Source organism: Falco naumanni, chromosome 2, assembly GCF_017639655.2.
Source record: "Falco naumanni isolate bFalNau1 chromosome 2, bFalNau1.pat, whole genome shotgun sequence".
NCBI lineage: Eukaryota > Metazoa > Chordata > Aves > Falconiformes > Falconidae > Falco > Falco naumanni.
In genome coordinates this window covers 63,907,904-63,923,566 of record NC_054055.1, presented here as the reverse complement: position 1 = coordinate 63,923,566, position 15,663 = coordinate 63,907,904, and the positions used below count along the sequence as shown (strand labels likewise).

General features: G+C 39.7%; 1 protein-coding gene across 1 annotated transcript in view; it reads left to right on the top strand.

Annotated features, from left to right (window-relative positions):
* IRS2 (insulin receptor substrate 2) overlaps positions 1-15,452 on the top strand; it is a 31,754-nt gene extending 16,302 nt beyond the window's left edge. Inside the window, 1 exon segment of the mRNA XM_040584518.1 lies at positions 13,105-15,452. Within this exon segment, the coding sequence (XP_040440452.1) occupies positions 13,105-13,109 (5 nt within the window). The 3' untranslated portion in view covers positions 13,110-15,452.
* The last annotated feature ends 211 nt before the right edge of the window (positions 15,453-15,663 follow it).

Sequence of the window (15,663 nt, the reverse complement as noted above, 5' to 3'; positions counted from 1 at the left end):
TTCCGAGTTCCGCTTAATGCCTTCTGTGTTGCAGATTCCAGCTCAAGTGTTCCCAGTATGTCCCAAGGGTCCATATTCCTGTTTTAGATTTCCACATATATGGTGGGTTTTTTCATCTAGTCGGTGTTCATGCACTTTACATAGAAGTGAGAGGTTTGGCGCAGTCTGTAGACACCTCATTCGCAGCTGAGTAGGAGCCTACCAAAACAGTCCTTGTAAAATAAGGTTCTGGCTTCCTTAAGTAGTCGCTGGAAGGTTACAGGTACCTTGTAAGTATTGAAGAGGCTGATCAAGGCCAGACTTAGGAGATCAGCACAAACCTGTCTTCCCTGACTATAGAAGGAGCCTATATGCTTGGTGTAAATGGAACATCTACCTTCCCGAGGTCTGAGGCTTGTGAGATCAAAATTGCTGTGTGGTGTCTATTTTAAGCAGAAGGACTTGAAATGAGGCTGATATTTGTATGTGGATCAGCTGGCGTAGCTAAGTATTCCTGCCTGACCTGGGCTGTGCTCTAGTTAGTTGATGATGTATTGTACTTGTTCGGTAAATGTGAAATTAAAAGGGATTTGTGTTTTCTTTAGCTATGCAGCTGCTGCACTGTTGGCTGAACACTTTTCAATGTATTTCCTGGTCAATCACAGTACGTGAAATATGCAGTGGTATCAGGGCCTTAGCATCTGGAAGCAAACTTGGGCTTTAAAGGCACAGACATCTTGGGAAATACTTTTGCAAAGTATTTCTTCATGTGCGTTGTCTGTGATCTTTCCTTTTCTTCACAGAGCATCCTTCTAGAACAGCTTTTTAGCTTTACAAAGTCTCACTCACTGCGTGGTATCCTGCAGGAAATTATAGTTCCTTAATATGATGTCCTGAAGTGTTCATCACACCTATTTGACATGTCCTAAGCAGCTTTAAAGAGCTGGGATGCTGGCAGTAGGAGAAGATACATGCAGGTCTTTATGTACTGGAAAGTCTCCCTGAAGTCTAGGGGAATTCTTTGCTAAACATTGTGGGACTAGAGCCAAACTCTTAAGTATCCCATCTTAAGTGACAAAGATGGGGTTTAATCTGTTTTATAGAAACAGTCCCAGCAATATAATACAATTTCAAAACTATGACAGTGTCATTTATATAGTCGTGTGGTCAGATATATTGCTATAAGTAAAAAGTATTTTTCAAAAATGTTACATGAGGTACCAGTGAGCCTTTTCAAGAAAATTAAGTGTCGTTGGTTGCTTATAAAAATGTTTACTGGCAAAAAAATCAGGGGAGCCATAAAACAAAAAAAAGACACCTGTGTGAAAGCACTTGGGAGGAGATAAAAATGGAACTGGTGAAACAGTAGAGTACAGCTCTGTTTGTGTAAATATTTACTGAGAGCTCTTGTAATTTCAGAAAAAAAGTGCATCTTGCTCTGGAGTTAGCAGTAGTGTATTTAAATGATACTAATTTGTTGTTTGTTTTTTTTTTTTTTAACTCTGAAGTTTTGAGAAAGTGAAAAAATGAACACATTGAAAAAGTTCTGTGAAAACACACTGTGGTCTGACAGCGTAGTATTTCTCATGTTTTAACAAAGACTTTGGGGGGTAACATTTTGTACTGTAGGTCTTGGCTGAAAAACAGTGAAATAAGTGCTGTTTTCTAAGATGAGATTTACTGCATGTCTCAGGTACTCTTGTTCTTTAGGGTAGGTAAAATTTGGCATTTTGCATTCACCTTCTTTAGCTGCCTTTTTAAAAAGTGGAGCTTTAGCATCTCTTTGGTCTTGCAGAGCTATTGAAGGTGGACTTACTTCACTTTATTTCTGCAGTAAGCTATTAGATGTGGAGGATTCAAGACACATCCAGTGGAGTTGGGAACAATCTCATTCATTCAGTACAATCTGTGTTTCTTGCTTGAGAAAGAAAGTAAAATATGAATAAAACAGAGACGGTAATTACTGTATATGCTTCCTGCTATCACAAGTTATTTTATGATCAGCTTTGAGTTTTGAAACTGGTGTCTCGGAAGATAAATTTTAACCACCAAAATTACTTTTCTAAACAGTCTGCTAAGCCTTTTGCCTCTGCTTCCCAACAGAGCACTAGTTAGCCTCCAGGAGTGATATGCAGATGCTATTTATGATGCCCATGTGACAAAAACACATCCTCTCCTTTCATGTCCTAACAGAATACTAGCTTCTGTATGCAATACAGTCCACATCAGCTTCAGAAAGAAATGCTAATTCATCTCAAGATGAAATTCAGAGAAGGAAATTACAGGTGCCTCTGTTTGTTTTAAAAATGCAACATTAGAATGGTTTTTATTTTGTTTTTCTAGCACTTCTCAGAAATGCATTTGATGCAAGGGAGAATACAATCCCATCTGTAAATAAGAAATATACAAATTTTTTGAGACTTAGTTTTGCTTTGATTACTAGGGTGGGTGTTGGTTTGTTTATTGAAGGAATTGCTGGGGGATTGTGTTAGAGAAAGAGTGGCTGTTTTCAAGGGGACTTACTGGATTGCTGTGGACTGGTAATTACTAAGGCTCAAGCGGACGAAGGTGTTGAAATCAACAGGGACAGGGCACCTTGCTAGATTTGTGAATCTGGCATTCAGACAGCATCCAATGTGCCTAGCGTAGCTGTGGGTTGCAAGCCTACAGTCCCAAGGAAGTTGATGAGAGTTCAGCTCGTGGTCGTTAACAAGCTGCCTAGGAGTGCTTTCGTAAACATTATCTGGAGAGATTATCATAGCCCCATTGTGCACCTGAGAAAAGGGTAAGATGTTTTGATCATTCTCTGCAGAGGTACTGTAAAGCATTTGCTTAAACTCAACTCTTTCGGTTCTGGGCAGGATCTGTCTCCCAAATCCCATGTCTGAATTGTGGGACCAGGACATTTTCCAGGCCCTGGGTTCACGGCATGGACTCCTCAGTCAACTTCTGACTGCATGGGAAGTGACAGAAAAAGGTTTAGATTTGCATCATCTTCCAACCCCCATCCTGTCCCCTGATACTCATCTAGGGGGGAAACCCAGCCTCAGGCAGGGAGGGAGCCCCTGAGCCCTGCAGTGGGTTCCCTGGTGGCTTCCCATAATAATCTTGCTTACAGCTCAGGACTTCAGGGCTGTTGGTCTAGCCTACTTGCCTCGTTTCAGGTGTAGCCATCATCACTTATGGTTATCACACATGGTTATCTTAAATTGTGACTGTCTCCTCTCTTCCTAAATCTATTTCTAAGACTGAATTAATGTATTTTCATTTTGTGTTACATAAATTACATTTAACAGATGCCCCAGGGGTAAGGAGTATAGCTGAATACAGCAAGACGCACAGATGATTATGAAATACCAGCTGTAATACTGTAATGAGCAGAAATAAATCTGTAAATGTTTTTGACCAGCGATAAGCTAAACTTGTAATTCAGAGTCAAGTCAGAAATAACGTTCCTGCGGAAATATTTTTTTTTTAAGGCTTAAAAAAGAAAGTTACTCACAAAGAATAGGTAGTTTCTCATCTTTGTGTTGTGTAGTATGTCTGGGACAGCATACTGAACCTGGGACTGCTGGTGGCTGGGTATCCCAAGCCGAGTCAGTACCAAGGTGTGTCACAAATGAAGCGAAGGAAGGTGCTCAGCGGTGATGCAATGAGGAGCAGCTTGCTCTGCTTGGAGGAAAACATGCTGGTTAGAGCTTGAGCAGCAGCTGGGAGCTGTGTCCCTAACACGTGATGAACTAGTAAGGCTGTGTTTTGGTGCCGGCTCCCACTCACCATGAAAGTTTTGTCAGTGGTCTGGTAGTATGAGGAAATTCGCTTTCTCACAAGGTGGTGGTGTAATGGCTTTGTCTCATAAATTCAGTCTTCCAAATTCTTTTTGCAAGCTTGTTTCCAAGCACTTTTCTGGAGTGGTTGGGGTTTTTTAGTTCTTTTATGTGTTGCTAACAGGAACAATACATTTGATAAGTCATAATCACAATTCTATTCAGTTAATTTTCTGTGGTTAGTAGAAAAGTATATTGTGCCTATATGCATGTGCAGTGCCTGGAACTATAGACTCCATTAACAGAGGTTTCTAACAACAGCAATATAACCCCCCAAAAGTTTACAGAACAAAAAGCAGCCTTTAAAATAAGGAGACTCTGGCTTTATTCACATACTATTTTTTTTTTTCTCCATACATTTGTATATAGAAGCTTGAATTCCTGTTTAAATAGAATGAATAAAGCAAAAATGTTGAGGGCTTAACCTGTTTTGTGGTGCCGTAGTAACAACTCTGAACTCGGAGACATAATTTTAAAAGATCAGGGGTAATAATATATGCAACAGTAGCTGAAGTGAAATATGTAGTTGTTTAATGACTCAGTAATGACACTTCAAAAGATACAAAATTGAGAAAGTAAACTTGTTACATTTTCTAAGCAATATTGCCTAAAATACATCAGGTCATTCTTCTTTCAATTAAGAAAGGGATCCAGACCTGGTCTCATGAAAAAATACTCTTTAAATCTGGATGAAACAAACCTAAAAACCAAAAAATGGGTGGGTGGGTGGGGTGGAAATCTTTGTGTAAACCTACTGAGAAAGGTTTGGTTAAAATGAAAATCAATTGTAGGAGCTATCTTTGTCAAATATTGGGACCTATTAGGAAATTATGTAAAAAGAATAATGTCTTGTCCTAAAGAGCAGACATTAAGTAAATGGCCAAAATAAAGTAGTTACCTATGTTGAGAAACACTGTACATCTGTGGATACTTTTCTCTCTTCTCACACAGAATTTGTTTTCCTTCCCTCTACCACAGTCCGCATACACGGTGCAGCTGATTTCCCATCAAAGTGTTAGAACACTTTGCAGGTAACGTATAGCATAGTCTTTCTTCTCCCAGGAATCCTGCAGAAAATGTTGGCCAGCTGTATGGGGCTTTTCTTCTCAGTTTTGCAGGGTTGTATAGAAATGCTTGGGCACCGTTTTTTTGAGCCTTTCCATTGTGCTCTCAGGTTGTAGATGGGAAACATCCGTATGGGGGAACTGCAGTTCCTGTTGCTGCCTGTCTCGATGTATAGAGTAAAGGAAGGACAACTTGTGATGATATATGGACTCATGGGAAGTAAGACTTCAGCTTTAATGGAGTCATGAAACTGACCTGTGGCAAGTTCAGAACAAGCAGAAGGAAATCATCTTCTTGCAGTTCAGGTGTAAACTGCAGGCTATAGGGTACTAAAGGTTTCCATGAAGGAAAGTGAAATGCAGGAGGTCCTTGATCGGTAAATCATTAGAAGCTAGATGAGAATTTGGGACAGTATTTCCACATGCTTGTCTTGGTTTTTAGAGTCTTGCTTAAGCAGCTGCTTTTGGCCCAGTGTCAGAGAAAGAGGATCAGAGGATTCTTCAGCCTGCTTCAGTGCCGCTGTTCTGTGCTGTTTTTCTCATTTCACTAAATGGTTTTGTGGAGGTTAGGGGGTGGTGATGTCTTTTCATCATGGAACGTGAAGTCTGCAACCTCTTGCCTAGCTTCATCTTTCCCTCACTCCTCCTGCTGACTGATTCACACTGATAACACTGAGAACACAAAAGGTTTCTAGAAAAGCATCGATAGAGATTGAAAAGCATCCTTTAAAATCTTTGTCTATCCTACTACAAGATGCTCAGAGTTTTAAGTGAGGGTGTGACAAGAGAAAGCAGTAGTGACAAGATTGCCCTCCTGTGCATGCTGGGTTGTTCCTCTTAGCTCTTCCCTGCTTTCTTCTCTGCCCTCACTCCCCATGGATTTCTTCTGTGAGAAGAAACATCTCTGTGGACATACCTCCTAACTTGAAAGTCCAAAAGCTGCAGCAGCCAGCCTAATGAGCATGTGGCCATTCAGTGCATTTAGATGTCAGGTTAGATGCATTAATTAATGTATGTAATGCCAGGGGTGTGTCAGTCTCCTTGGTAAGCAGTTTGAAAGTCAGTTTACAAAACCTGTGAAAGTTGAGGACAGCCTTGTGTTTTCAAACATGCTGCTCTCTGGAAGATTAATGTATCCCTGTAGGATGGAGGGATGCTCCAGTCTCCATGAAGGCTTTGTAAATATGAAACTTCTTTTCATATTAGGTGCCTAAACTATCCAGCGATGAAGGCAGGGATCAGTCTTTCAAAGAGTGCCTGGATGAAGTGTTTCTGTTCCCCTGCCACAACATTTATGTGGCTAGAGCACTCACCCAGGACTGACCAGTGTCCGGTACCTTTCTGACTGAAGGAAAAAATTCTCAGTCCTGCCTCCACCTTCCCATCCCGAGCACATCTCAGCCACCTATTCTTTGGCAGAGGGCTCTTTAATTTCTTTACTGAAGCTTTTTTCATGGAATAATTAGATATTCACTGTAATGGAAAGGGAGAGTGAACATGACTTCCACAACTTACATGAGCCCTTATCCCTGTTCCCATGAATATTTAAACTTTTAATATGAATAATTCTTCAGTTTAATCACTGGAAAAGATTGCTTTTTCTCCCAAGTGAGAGAGAGAAAAAGTGTGCTTTTAAGCTTTTTGAAAGCACTCTTAACACTGTGTGTTCAGGCATGTGGATGGAGGCAAGTAGTGGCTGAGAATAAGCTGTTGGACTTTGGTATTGGCCATTGATATGTAGAAGGGCAGTCAGGTTCTTGCTTGTGGATCTAACCAGAAGTCTAATCATATTTTAGATCCCCCCTACCCCTGCTGCCATTCCCTGCCTGAAATAGGTCCACCCACGCTGGTGGCATTTCAGTCGGCTGTCGGCTTGAGAATATCAAGCTCTACTTAAAAGAGCTCTTCTTTCTTGTCAGACCTTGTTGCCCTCGTTAATGACTACTGATACATGTTAGAAGAGGGACAAACAGGCCTTTGACATCCCAGCTGAGCAAACTTCCCAGCAATTGTAAAGGTGTGTAAAAGGATATGGTCTCTGCTCCTAAAATGAATACCAAGTCATACACCTCACAGACCTGGAGATCTTTCATAACTCTTATTCATCTGATCCTAATATGAAATAGGGGAGGAGAATTGTTGCTTCAAAGTGCCAGTTTCTTCTCCTTGACTATAAGGAGCTAGAATGACTAGCACCTTCTAGGCTGAATAGGTTAGAGATGTGGAGGTACACATTGGGAATGGCAGAGGCTGGCTGAGTATTGCCTGGTGTATGCTGTCAGGGCAGACGTGCTAATTCAGTTGTTTTTGTTGTGTCTCCGAAGATGGGGTTGGTAGGTAGTTTGGTGTATTAGTCACTAATTCCTTCCTCCCTCGCTCTTCAGCACTTGTAAGGTGAGCATGTTGTTTTGCAAAAATTCTCTCTCTTAAGAAACTTCCAGCCTCGTTTTGTATGCAAAGTGGTGTCGCTGGACTTTGTGCATTGCTGTCTGGGTCTGTACCTGGGAAGAGCTGTGTGCTCGTGTTGGTGTGGTGGAAGGAGCTGTGAAAATCAAGCCAACCACCTGAGACCACATTTGCAGTGTTGGGTTTTGAATCTGCACTGATAAAGGAATGGCGTGATGGTTGTAAGGTGGGGGGCAATTCCAGTTGCATGCAAATGGTCATCAGCTGAGAGCATGACTTCTTGTTCCGTGATGGTTAAATCCTGTGCATGTGAACTGTTGAGTGGCTCTTTGGCTGGCTGCCATGGACTAATCTTTTCAGTGGCAAATTTTCTATATAGTTTCCACATCTGCTTCTGTATGTGTGTTTCTGTCCCTCTTACAAATTCCCAGTGGAAGGCCAAAAGGACTAAACATTTTTTCCTAGCTTTTTTTTTTTTTTTGCTTAGAGAAAGCAGCTTGATTTTGTTTAATTTCATGTAATATTTTTAAATGATTTTATACGCAAACTGGAAGGGAGAGGATAATTGAACACATTTCAGATAGTACTATGCTGAGATTTTTTTACTGATCTTATTTTATCCCCAATCATGGGATTAAATCACATCTATACAAACTTGTTTAATAGTACGCAGTGGCTGTAGCTCTGAAATTAAGAGATACAATAGCAACTATATTAAATTAATCCTGGAAAAATGAGCATGTCTAGTTTCTTAATTTTAAATTTTAAGTGCTTATTTTTACTATAATTGATATGGCAAATGTATTGCTGGACCAGCACTTCAGCTATAAATTCATTATAATGACATTCGTAAGTTTAATCCTTTATTTTCCACATGATTATGTTTTAAATTTAGTTATTCATACTACAAAAAGTATAAGAACCTTAACAAAATGATATGAAACACAAATTATATCAAATTCTGAAACCAGCTAAGCATAACCCTCATCATCATCTGTACTTTTACTGTAGACTCATGTGCTTAAACTCTAGTGTAAGGTTGCAGGTAAAATAAGTGTTAGTCATGTAAATATATGGTGTCAAATACAGATTACTTTGATTTTTAGTACATTTGGATAAAAGTTGACACTCATAAGTTGTGGGGCCATGCCAGCAGATGAACATTTTAGCCTTTTGTGCATATGCCAGGCGAAAAAAATAAGAAGTACTTGCAGGTGCTGACATGCATCATCTTTTTCCAGATAATCTAGTGCTGTGTTTCCCACTTTAGAAGATAGTATCTTTCCCCATGATTATCTTAACACAATTCAAGATGTTATGATTTTTAACTATTTGACACAAGAGTTAAAAGTACTATAAAGCTCCTTGTAATACAAATAACTGGCTGCAAAATCCCTACTTTACTACTTTAAAGAAATTCAGTGATTTTTATTTTTTTCTAATTACCAGTCATGAAGAATTTATGTTGACCCAATGCTTGCTTTTCTAAATTCATACAACAACAGAGACATATCTAAATAACATCATGTACTGTTTCTTAGTGGAATAACATACCAAAAGAGCGTAGTTACTTGGGGCAGCATGTCTCCAATTATGATCAACCATGGTTTGTTTAAAAAAAAATAACAACGTGTTTTTTTCATTTCATGGTTTGACTTGTTTTTCCTCTGAAATGTGGAAACGTTTTACTTTGGATGGATATTATTCATGAGCTTTGTAAACTGCTAGATCACACTATGTTTTCCTGCGAAGTGCTTGTGAGCAATGTTTAAGCTCTGATTGAAACCTTTTCCTATGACGATGGCCAAACTTGCCTTTATTTGGTATGAACAGTCCCACTGAGCGGAGCTCAGATTCCCTGGAATTACTTGTGAAGAGCCATAGCTCCGCACATGAGTTATTCTGTTATCTTTAGCAGGTTTACCTATGTACTTAATATTAAGTATAGTGTTCATTAAATTACTTAATGAGAGTCAGAGCCAAGGGCAGGATTTGGCTCCTGCTGTGCACCTCTCTGGTAGCATCCCAGTGAGCAGGCAGGCTGCATTCTCATTGGGGTGCTTGACCAAATTTGTGACCTTACAATGTGTGTGCATGCATCATACAACTCCTCCCATAAGGAAGCCCTCAGGGACTGTGGTTCAGACCGTCTGCCCTCGCCGTCGGTGCCAGGCCAGCACGGCTTCATCTCCATCGGGATCCAGGCTGTCCATCCCCACCCTCAGCCTCTGCAGCCCACCTCCCTGCTGTGCTCGCTGGCTGATGCTGACAGGTCTGGGTGCAGGGAAGGTGGTGCGGAGGTGCAAGGCTACAAGCCGTGCTGGTGCCCGTGAGCCCACCTCCTGCGGGGCACCCGGCTGGGTACAGTGCAAGGTGCTGCAGGGTAGGGAGGGCACTGCAGCTTGCTGGGGGGGACACACACCGGCCTTTTCTGACCAGCCAGCTGCCTCACCCAGGGCCATGCACCTCTTCCTCAGTGTCAGGGGGGCTGAAGACATCTCCCTGTGGGTGGGATTCAGTTCCTTGGGCTGTGCTGTCTAATGGCCTGGCCCGATGCCCACAGACGTATGTGGTGTTAACCTCTAGATTCAGTTGTATCAATAGGATTGCTCTTCCAGGAAAAGTTAGTTAGTGGGATCAGAGCCTGAATCGATTTGGCAGGCAGCGTGGGGAGGGGAAACAAAGGGACAAAGCCACCGAGCGATTTGCCTGCAGTCAGGGCAGAAGCCCGTGGCGGAGCTGGGCTTCTGTGCCTGATGCCTGATCTGCTCTGGCAGTCGTGCTGCCAGTGGAATAAATTTACTAGTTATGAAAAACCAGCAACGTGTTTTGCCATGAGCCACATGAATAGCTGTTTGCGTGCTTGTTAGTAGATGAGAATTATTTTTAGGAATTAAGAAAATTTTTATTCATTGCTTACTGACTTTGAAAATTAATAAGCAGAGTAGATCATCTTTAATTGACTAACCATTGTATTCTCTTCACAGTGTATTTAACAAGTCTTTGAGTATTTGGTAGTCTCCTAGCAATTTGTGTGTGTGTTTATTATCTGATTTATTCCCCAAGAAGCACTGGTGGAATCAAATGACTTTTAACTAGTTTTGGAAACTCAACAGTGATCATGAATACTTTCCTTAATAAAGCCCAAACCCAAGAGGAAACTTCAGCATTGACATAGTGCTGGACTTTGAATTTGGATTTGTGTATGCCCATGGGGAATGAAGTTACCGAAGAATAAATTCATGCCCTGTAGGATTTTTGTTTAGTTCCTGGGTAAAGACAATGTATGCTGATGTGACTTGCTGTGTAAGTGGAATATTGACCTGAGGCTAAGTAAAAGATACTAATCACTCAAGTAAAAATTAACACTGATACTGATGTAATTTATTTTTTTTTTCACTTCAGCATGCAACTTGCAACTTCTTGCAAGTAAGCTTCCTCTGAAGCCGACATTGCTGTTTTGTGGATCAAGTGGTAACACTGTTAGTTTTTCTTTCTTGATTCAAAGCTTCTTCTGAAGTCAGAGGAAGTTGTTTCATGATTGAAGACTCTGTTTGGGTTAGTTTTCTGTTATAGGTCAGCATTATAGACTCATTGGATGACATGGTTATTGCATCATAGGCTCTTAGGCTTGTGCTCACAGTCCCATCGTCCGCCTACAAAACCCTATGAACCAAGTCTGGAAGTGCTTTGAAGCATCAGCCACTTCGCCTGCTCCAGTTTAATTCTGGCTGGAAAGTACCTGTTGTGCCGTAAGAACAACGGCAGGTTTACTCAATTGCTAATAATCCTCCCTGATGACCGCCCTAGGCTGACATACTTCTGGAAGCACACTTTTTTGTGTTTTTGCATGTACAAAAATATCTTCCTCTGATTTACCTATTGGAATGAATGTTCTTTGTTTGGCTTTGTAACTTTTATTTGGCTTTCACTATCATAGCCACTTTTGGGAACCTAAACTTAGTTGTCAGGTTGGTTTCTGTTGGGAGGAGGAAGGCAATAAAACAGAGTTGGCATGTATCGTTAAACTCTCACTTGTTTGCCTGCGTGATGCATTTGTCCTGCTTTCCTGAATGAAAGTTGGAACAAAGTGGTTTGTTAGGCGGCTCTTCCTCCAGTGAGGGATCTCTATACCCTTCTGAGAGCCATCCATCCTGCTACAAAAGCTCTAGTTTTGAAGGTTGAATTGGTAGATTTGGCTTTAGTTTCCGATCAAAAAAGTGGCAACAAATAAATGGCAATGGGTGGGGGCAATGAGTTGCTCTCCTTTTGGTCTTGGCAAGCTATTAATTAATCTCAAGCTGTGTCATGAAATAAAATCCAAAGTAATATCGTAAGTAGCTGATCATATAGTGGCTCCAATTGACTCCAGCAGGACTAATCCTTAAGTAAACCTTAGCTCTGAGAGATTCAATAGCAATTCAGCAATTCTCACATATATGCCAAGATATGTCAACCTTTGTTTTTGTGTAGACTTGAAGGAAAAGCCTTTGTACTGGTTTATCAGAGGCTTGTATGGATTGAAACTTGCACAGACATCCACTATGTATACTTTGACATCCAGGTTTCATATACAATTTATTTTGGCTTTGTAGTCCCAAAGGAATTAAAAATGTACAGAAATACTGACTTGTATCAATACAGGCAAAATTAATGAGTTATGTCCTTTATTGACTTTTCTACGTATCAACGTTAGTTCCCAAAGTGTTCCAAAATAACTTCATTTTTCAGGAAAACTTGTGTAATACATATTCAAACTAAAATTTTCATCTAGCTTGTAAACTTGGAGACAACAACATACAACAAAAAAAATCACTGTAAACTATTGAATGAATTAGGCTATTAATAGCACTCATGGATGTAATGTTGCAGCCTGACGTATTAAGATTTACCACTTAGACGGCACCTTTTGAAATGGGGTGTTAATGTTCTGTCATGTAAAATGTACAGTCTTGGTGTTTTACTCACTACTGTTTGTGCGTTGCTGCTTTCCAAATATTATCACAAACAGGAAAAATCTATGCAATAAGCAACATACTAAGGAAATTTTGATATTTTTTTTAATGTGAACAAAACATCTTAATGTTGTAAGTTAATCAATATAATGATGTCCCTTTATGATTGTGGCACCTACTATCCATTAATTCTTTGCAGTGAAAAAACCACAAAAGGAGTCAGCTGCATTCTTTAAAATAGGATGGGTCACTTTGTTGTCAGTTTCTGGTTTACTGCATAATTCACCTTGAGTGTGTAAAGCAGCTTTGTAAATCAAATAACTCAATTCGAACATGGTTCTTTCTATACTTTGCTTACGGTTTTGGAAGACTCTTTCCCTAAAGACAACGTAGACTCAAGAAACTTGTTTTTAATGTCTGGAAATGCACAGCTTTTGATAACACCCAGCTGACTGGAAAAAAACAAACAAACAAAAAACCAGTTGAGTTCATGTCTACTTTCTGCCACCCTTTTCCCTTTCCACTGATGCAAACAGTGATGGTCACAACTTGAACTGGGGGGAATTTTGTGTCAGTTTTTCTAACTGGTTCTGTCTCCCATGGTTTGCTGGTCTGAAGAGCCACAGATGAAAAGTTCTAAATAAAGGAGGGGGTATTGGGTTGGGGAGTACTCCCTTTATTGCCTCTGCAGTACCTTATGATGTATACAAATATAAAGCAGTTATTGCATAGCTTTGTTGTGGGTTGCGGGGTTTTTTTCCATGAAAACCCATTCTGAAAAATCTCCCTATGGTATTTTTGTGTTGTTTAAAGTCATAGATATGATTTTTTTTCGCAACTTTTATTGACTTTCTTTCATTTGTTTCTTTTCAGAGTGAAGGAGTTAGTTTTCTCACCATGACCTCAAACAACAGCGTACAACATTCAAAGAAGCTGCTCGGCATATACCTTTTTGTTTGTTTGGTTTAGGTTTTTTGTTGGGGTTTTTTTTGTTTGTTTTTGTAACTGAAGCTGCTTAAGGTTTACTTTTTGTTGTTGTTGTTATTATTTGTCCTGACAGTTACTTAACTGTTGTGGACTAAACCATGCAACAAACCTGGGAGGAAGGGAAAGCAACCTGCCTAACTCATTACCTATTCATGGCATCTACGGTATCATTTTGCTGCTGTTTCAACAGAAGTTGGAGATGCTCTTTAGATCGTAGGAACTTTTCTGCCGGCCTCTTTAACTAACGGCCAATGCCTTCATTCCCTTTTTCTTCAGTGACAAACTGTATTTATTCTTCGGCATATTAGGGGATTCTGTAACACCTGCTGAAGCAGTAAGATCTGGTATTTACTGGCATAAGTTCAAGCCTACCACAGTACTACCTCAGTTCAAAGTAAAGCCAGATTTGCGGTGTTGGTGTACGACAGGACCTCCTTTTTCTCTATGCTGAGTCTCTCAAGAACGGTCCTCAGCCTTACTGAACTTGCAACGCGTACAGCTGCTGCTGCTGGGTTGTGAATCACTAGCCGCAGGGTTTACTTCTCAGACAAAGCCTAACCAGGGCACTGAAAAGTCTAAAATGAGATGAAACTCTGTGAATCGGACTTGGACAAAGGATTCAGAGTATTTAAAAAATATAAAATGTGTAACTGAAGCAACGTAAGTTAAAAACATCAAACTATATTGGGGGTATCTCTCTGTACCTTTGACACACTTGTTTAATCCTCTCTATGTAGGTGTTTATATAGGTACTTCAGATTGCAAAAGCCTTTTCTCCTATTTACAAGCTCACTTTTGTCAGCTAACCCTGTTCTTAGCTGCGTTTCTTGTAACCAAAAATCCACGTAGGCATGCTAGGAATGCAGGGATGATAATGGGTATCGGGCAGATTCAAGCGCTAATATTAACACAGTATTATCTTGCCATCTAGAAAGTCCTGATATTTGCCTTTTACCCAGAAAGCACCATTGTAGCTGCAGGCATTATTACAGGGAAGAAGAACCATTGCAGTCATTTATCCTGAGTTCTTTTCAAGGCTACCTGTGCATCACATTTCCAGTAGCCTGAAAATCTGAGTGATGTGGTGGCTGCCGTCACAAACATCACATACAACTGTTTCACCAGACTAGCAGAATGTCATGCCACCTTGTTTCTCCTTTGGTAAATTTGTTGAAGAGTTCGTATACATTGTAAGGGTACCTCCCCAGTGCCTGCTCTGATAGACATGTACGTATTAGTAAGTTATGAATTACATGAGACGTTTTTTCCTTTTTTTTTTTTAAATCATTGTGCTAGGTGGAACCTGTACTTCACTGTTAACAATGCATTATCTTTTGGGATTTTTTTTTTCTGAGGAAGACGAAAGTCAATGTCTTACAAATGTAGTGAATGGCAATGCAGTCTTCCTGCTTACATGCTGATTTTTTAGAACTGAGGATTGTATTACAAGACAAAGATGAATGTAAACTAATTCCTTCCCTACCCCATGACACACTTTATTTTTCAGTGTAACTTTTGGGGTCTTAAATCACAGCAATGCATAGGCTGATACAATATTAGATCTAAAATTAGTTTAAATATCTGATCTATCTGAGGGGTTTTTTTTAGATAATAATGCTATAAACGGTTCTAAGACATTCTAAAATGCTGCTTGTTCAAGTCTGGAACTAAAAAAACAAATACTTTTGATATTTTCTGTCTGAACTCCCCCCCCCCCCCCAGCACTGAGTGTGGTACCTGCTGAATTCGATGCTTTGAACTTCTATTTTGAAGTAGCCTTCTACCAATTAAGAAATCACGCCACTAAAACAAATGGTTAAAATGCATACATCAACTTCAAAACAAAAACTTGACAATATAGTAAATTCTTCTCTATCCTGTATATTTCACAAAGGCATATGCAATACTTACATTCTTAATTTAGTTTACAGAATGGAACCAAAATGTATAAATGTTATGTTTGCTAAAACTTCACAATGTATATTGGGTCTTTGTACATTTTGCCTGACTTACCTTAAATTTAAAATATTTTTTGCTATATAACCTTAACAGTTATTAAGCAGTGTTTTCTTTTTGGGTACGTATTGTTTCTGGATATCAAGATGTTAAATATATTTCTTGCTATTGTGATATGACAAGAGACTTAACTTATCTTGCTGTGTCTTCCAATGTACACGCTGTATATAAGGATAAATGTGATGCTGCTGGAGACCAGAATAAATGGAACTAGAGTAGTGTATTGTATTTAGTCTGTATTGATCATGGATGCTCTCCTTAATAGCCATATGCAATAAAATACATTATTTATGAAAGGAGTAAAGTATTTGTGTGCCTTTTTTCTCTGGGGGTGGGGTGTTTTTTCTGGTTGTTTAAATAAAATCAGTTTATTCTCTCTTTTAAATAGAAACACACTTGCTCTGAATAAATCTTACTGTTGTGCACATA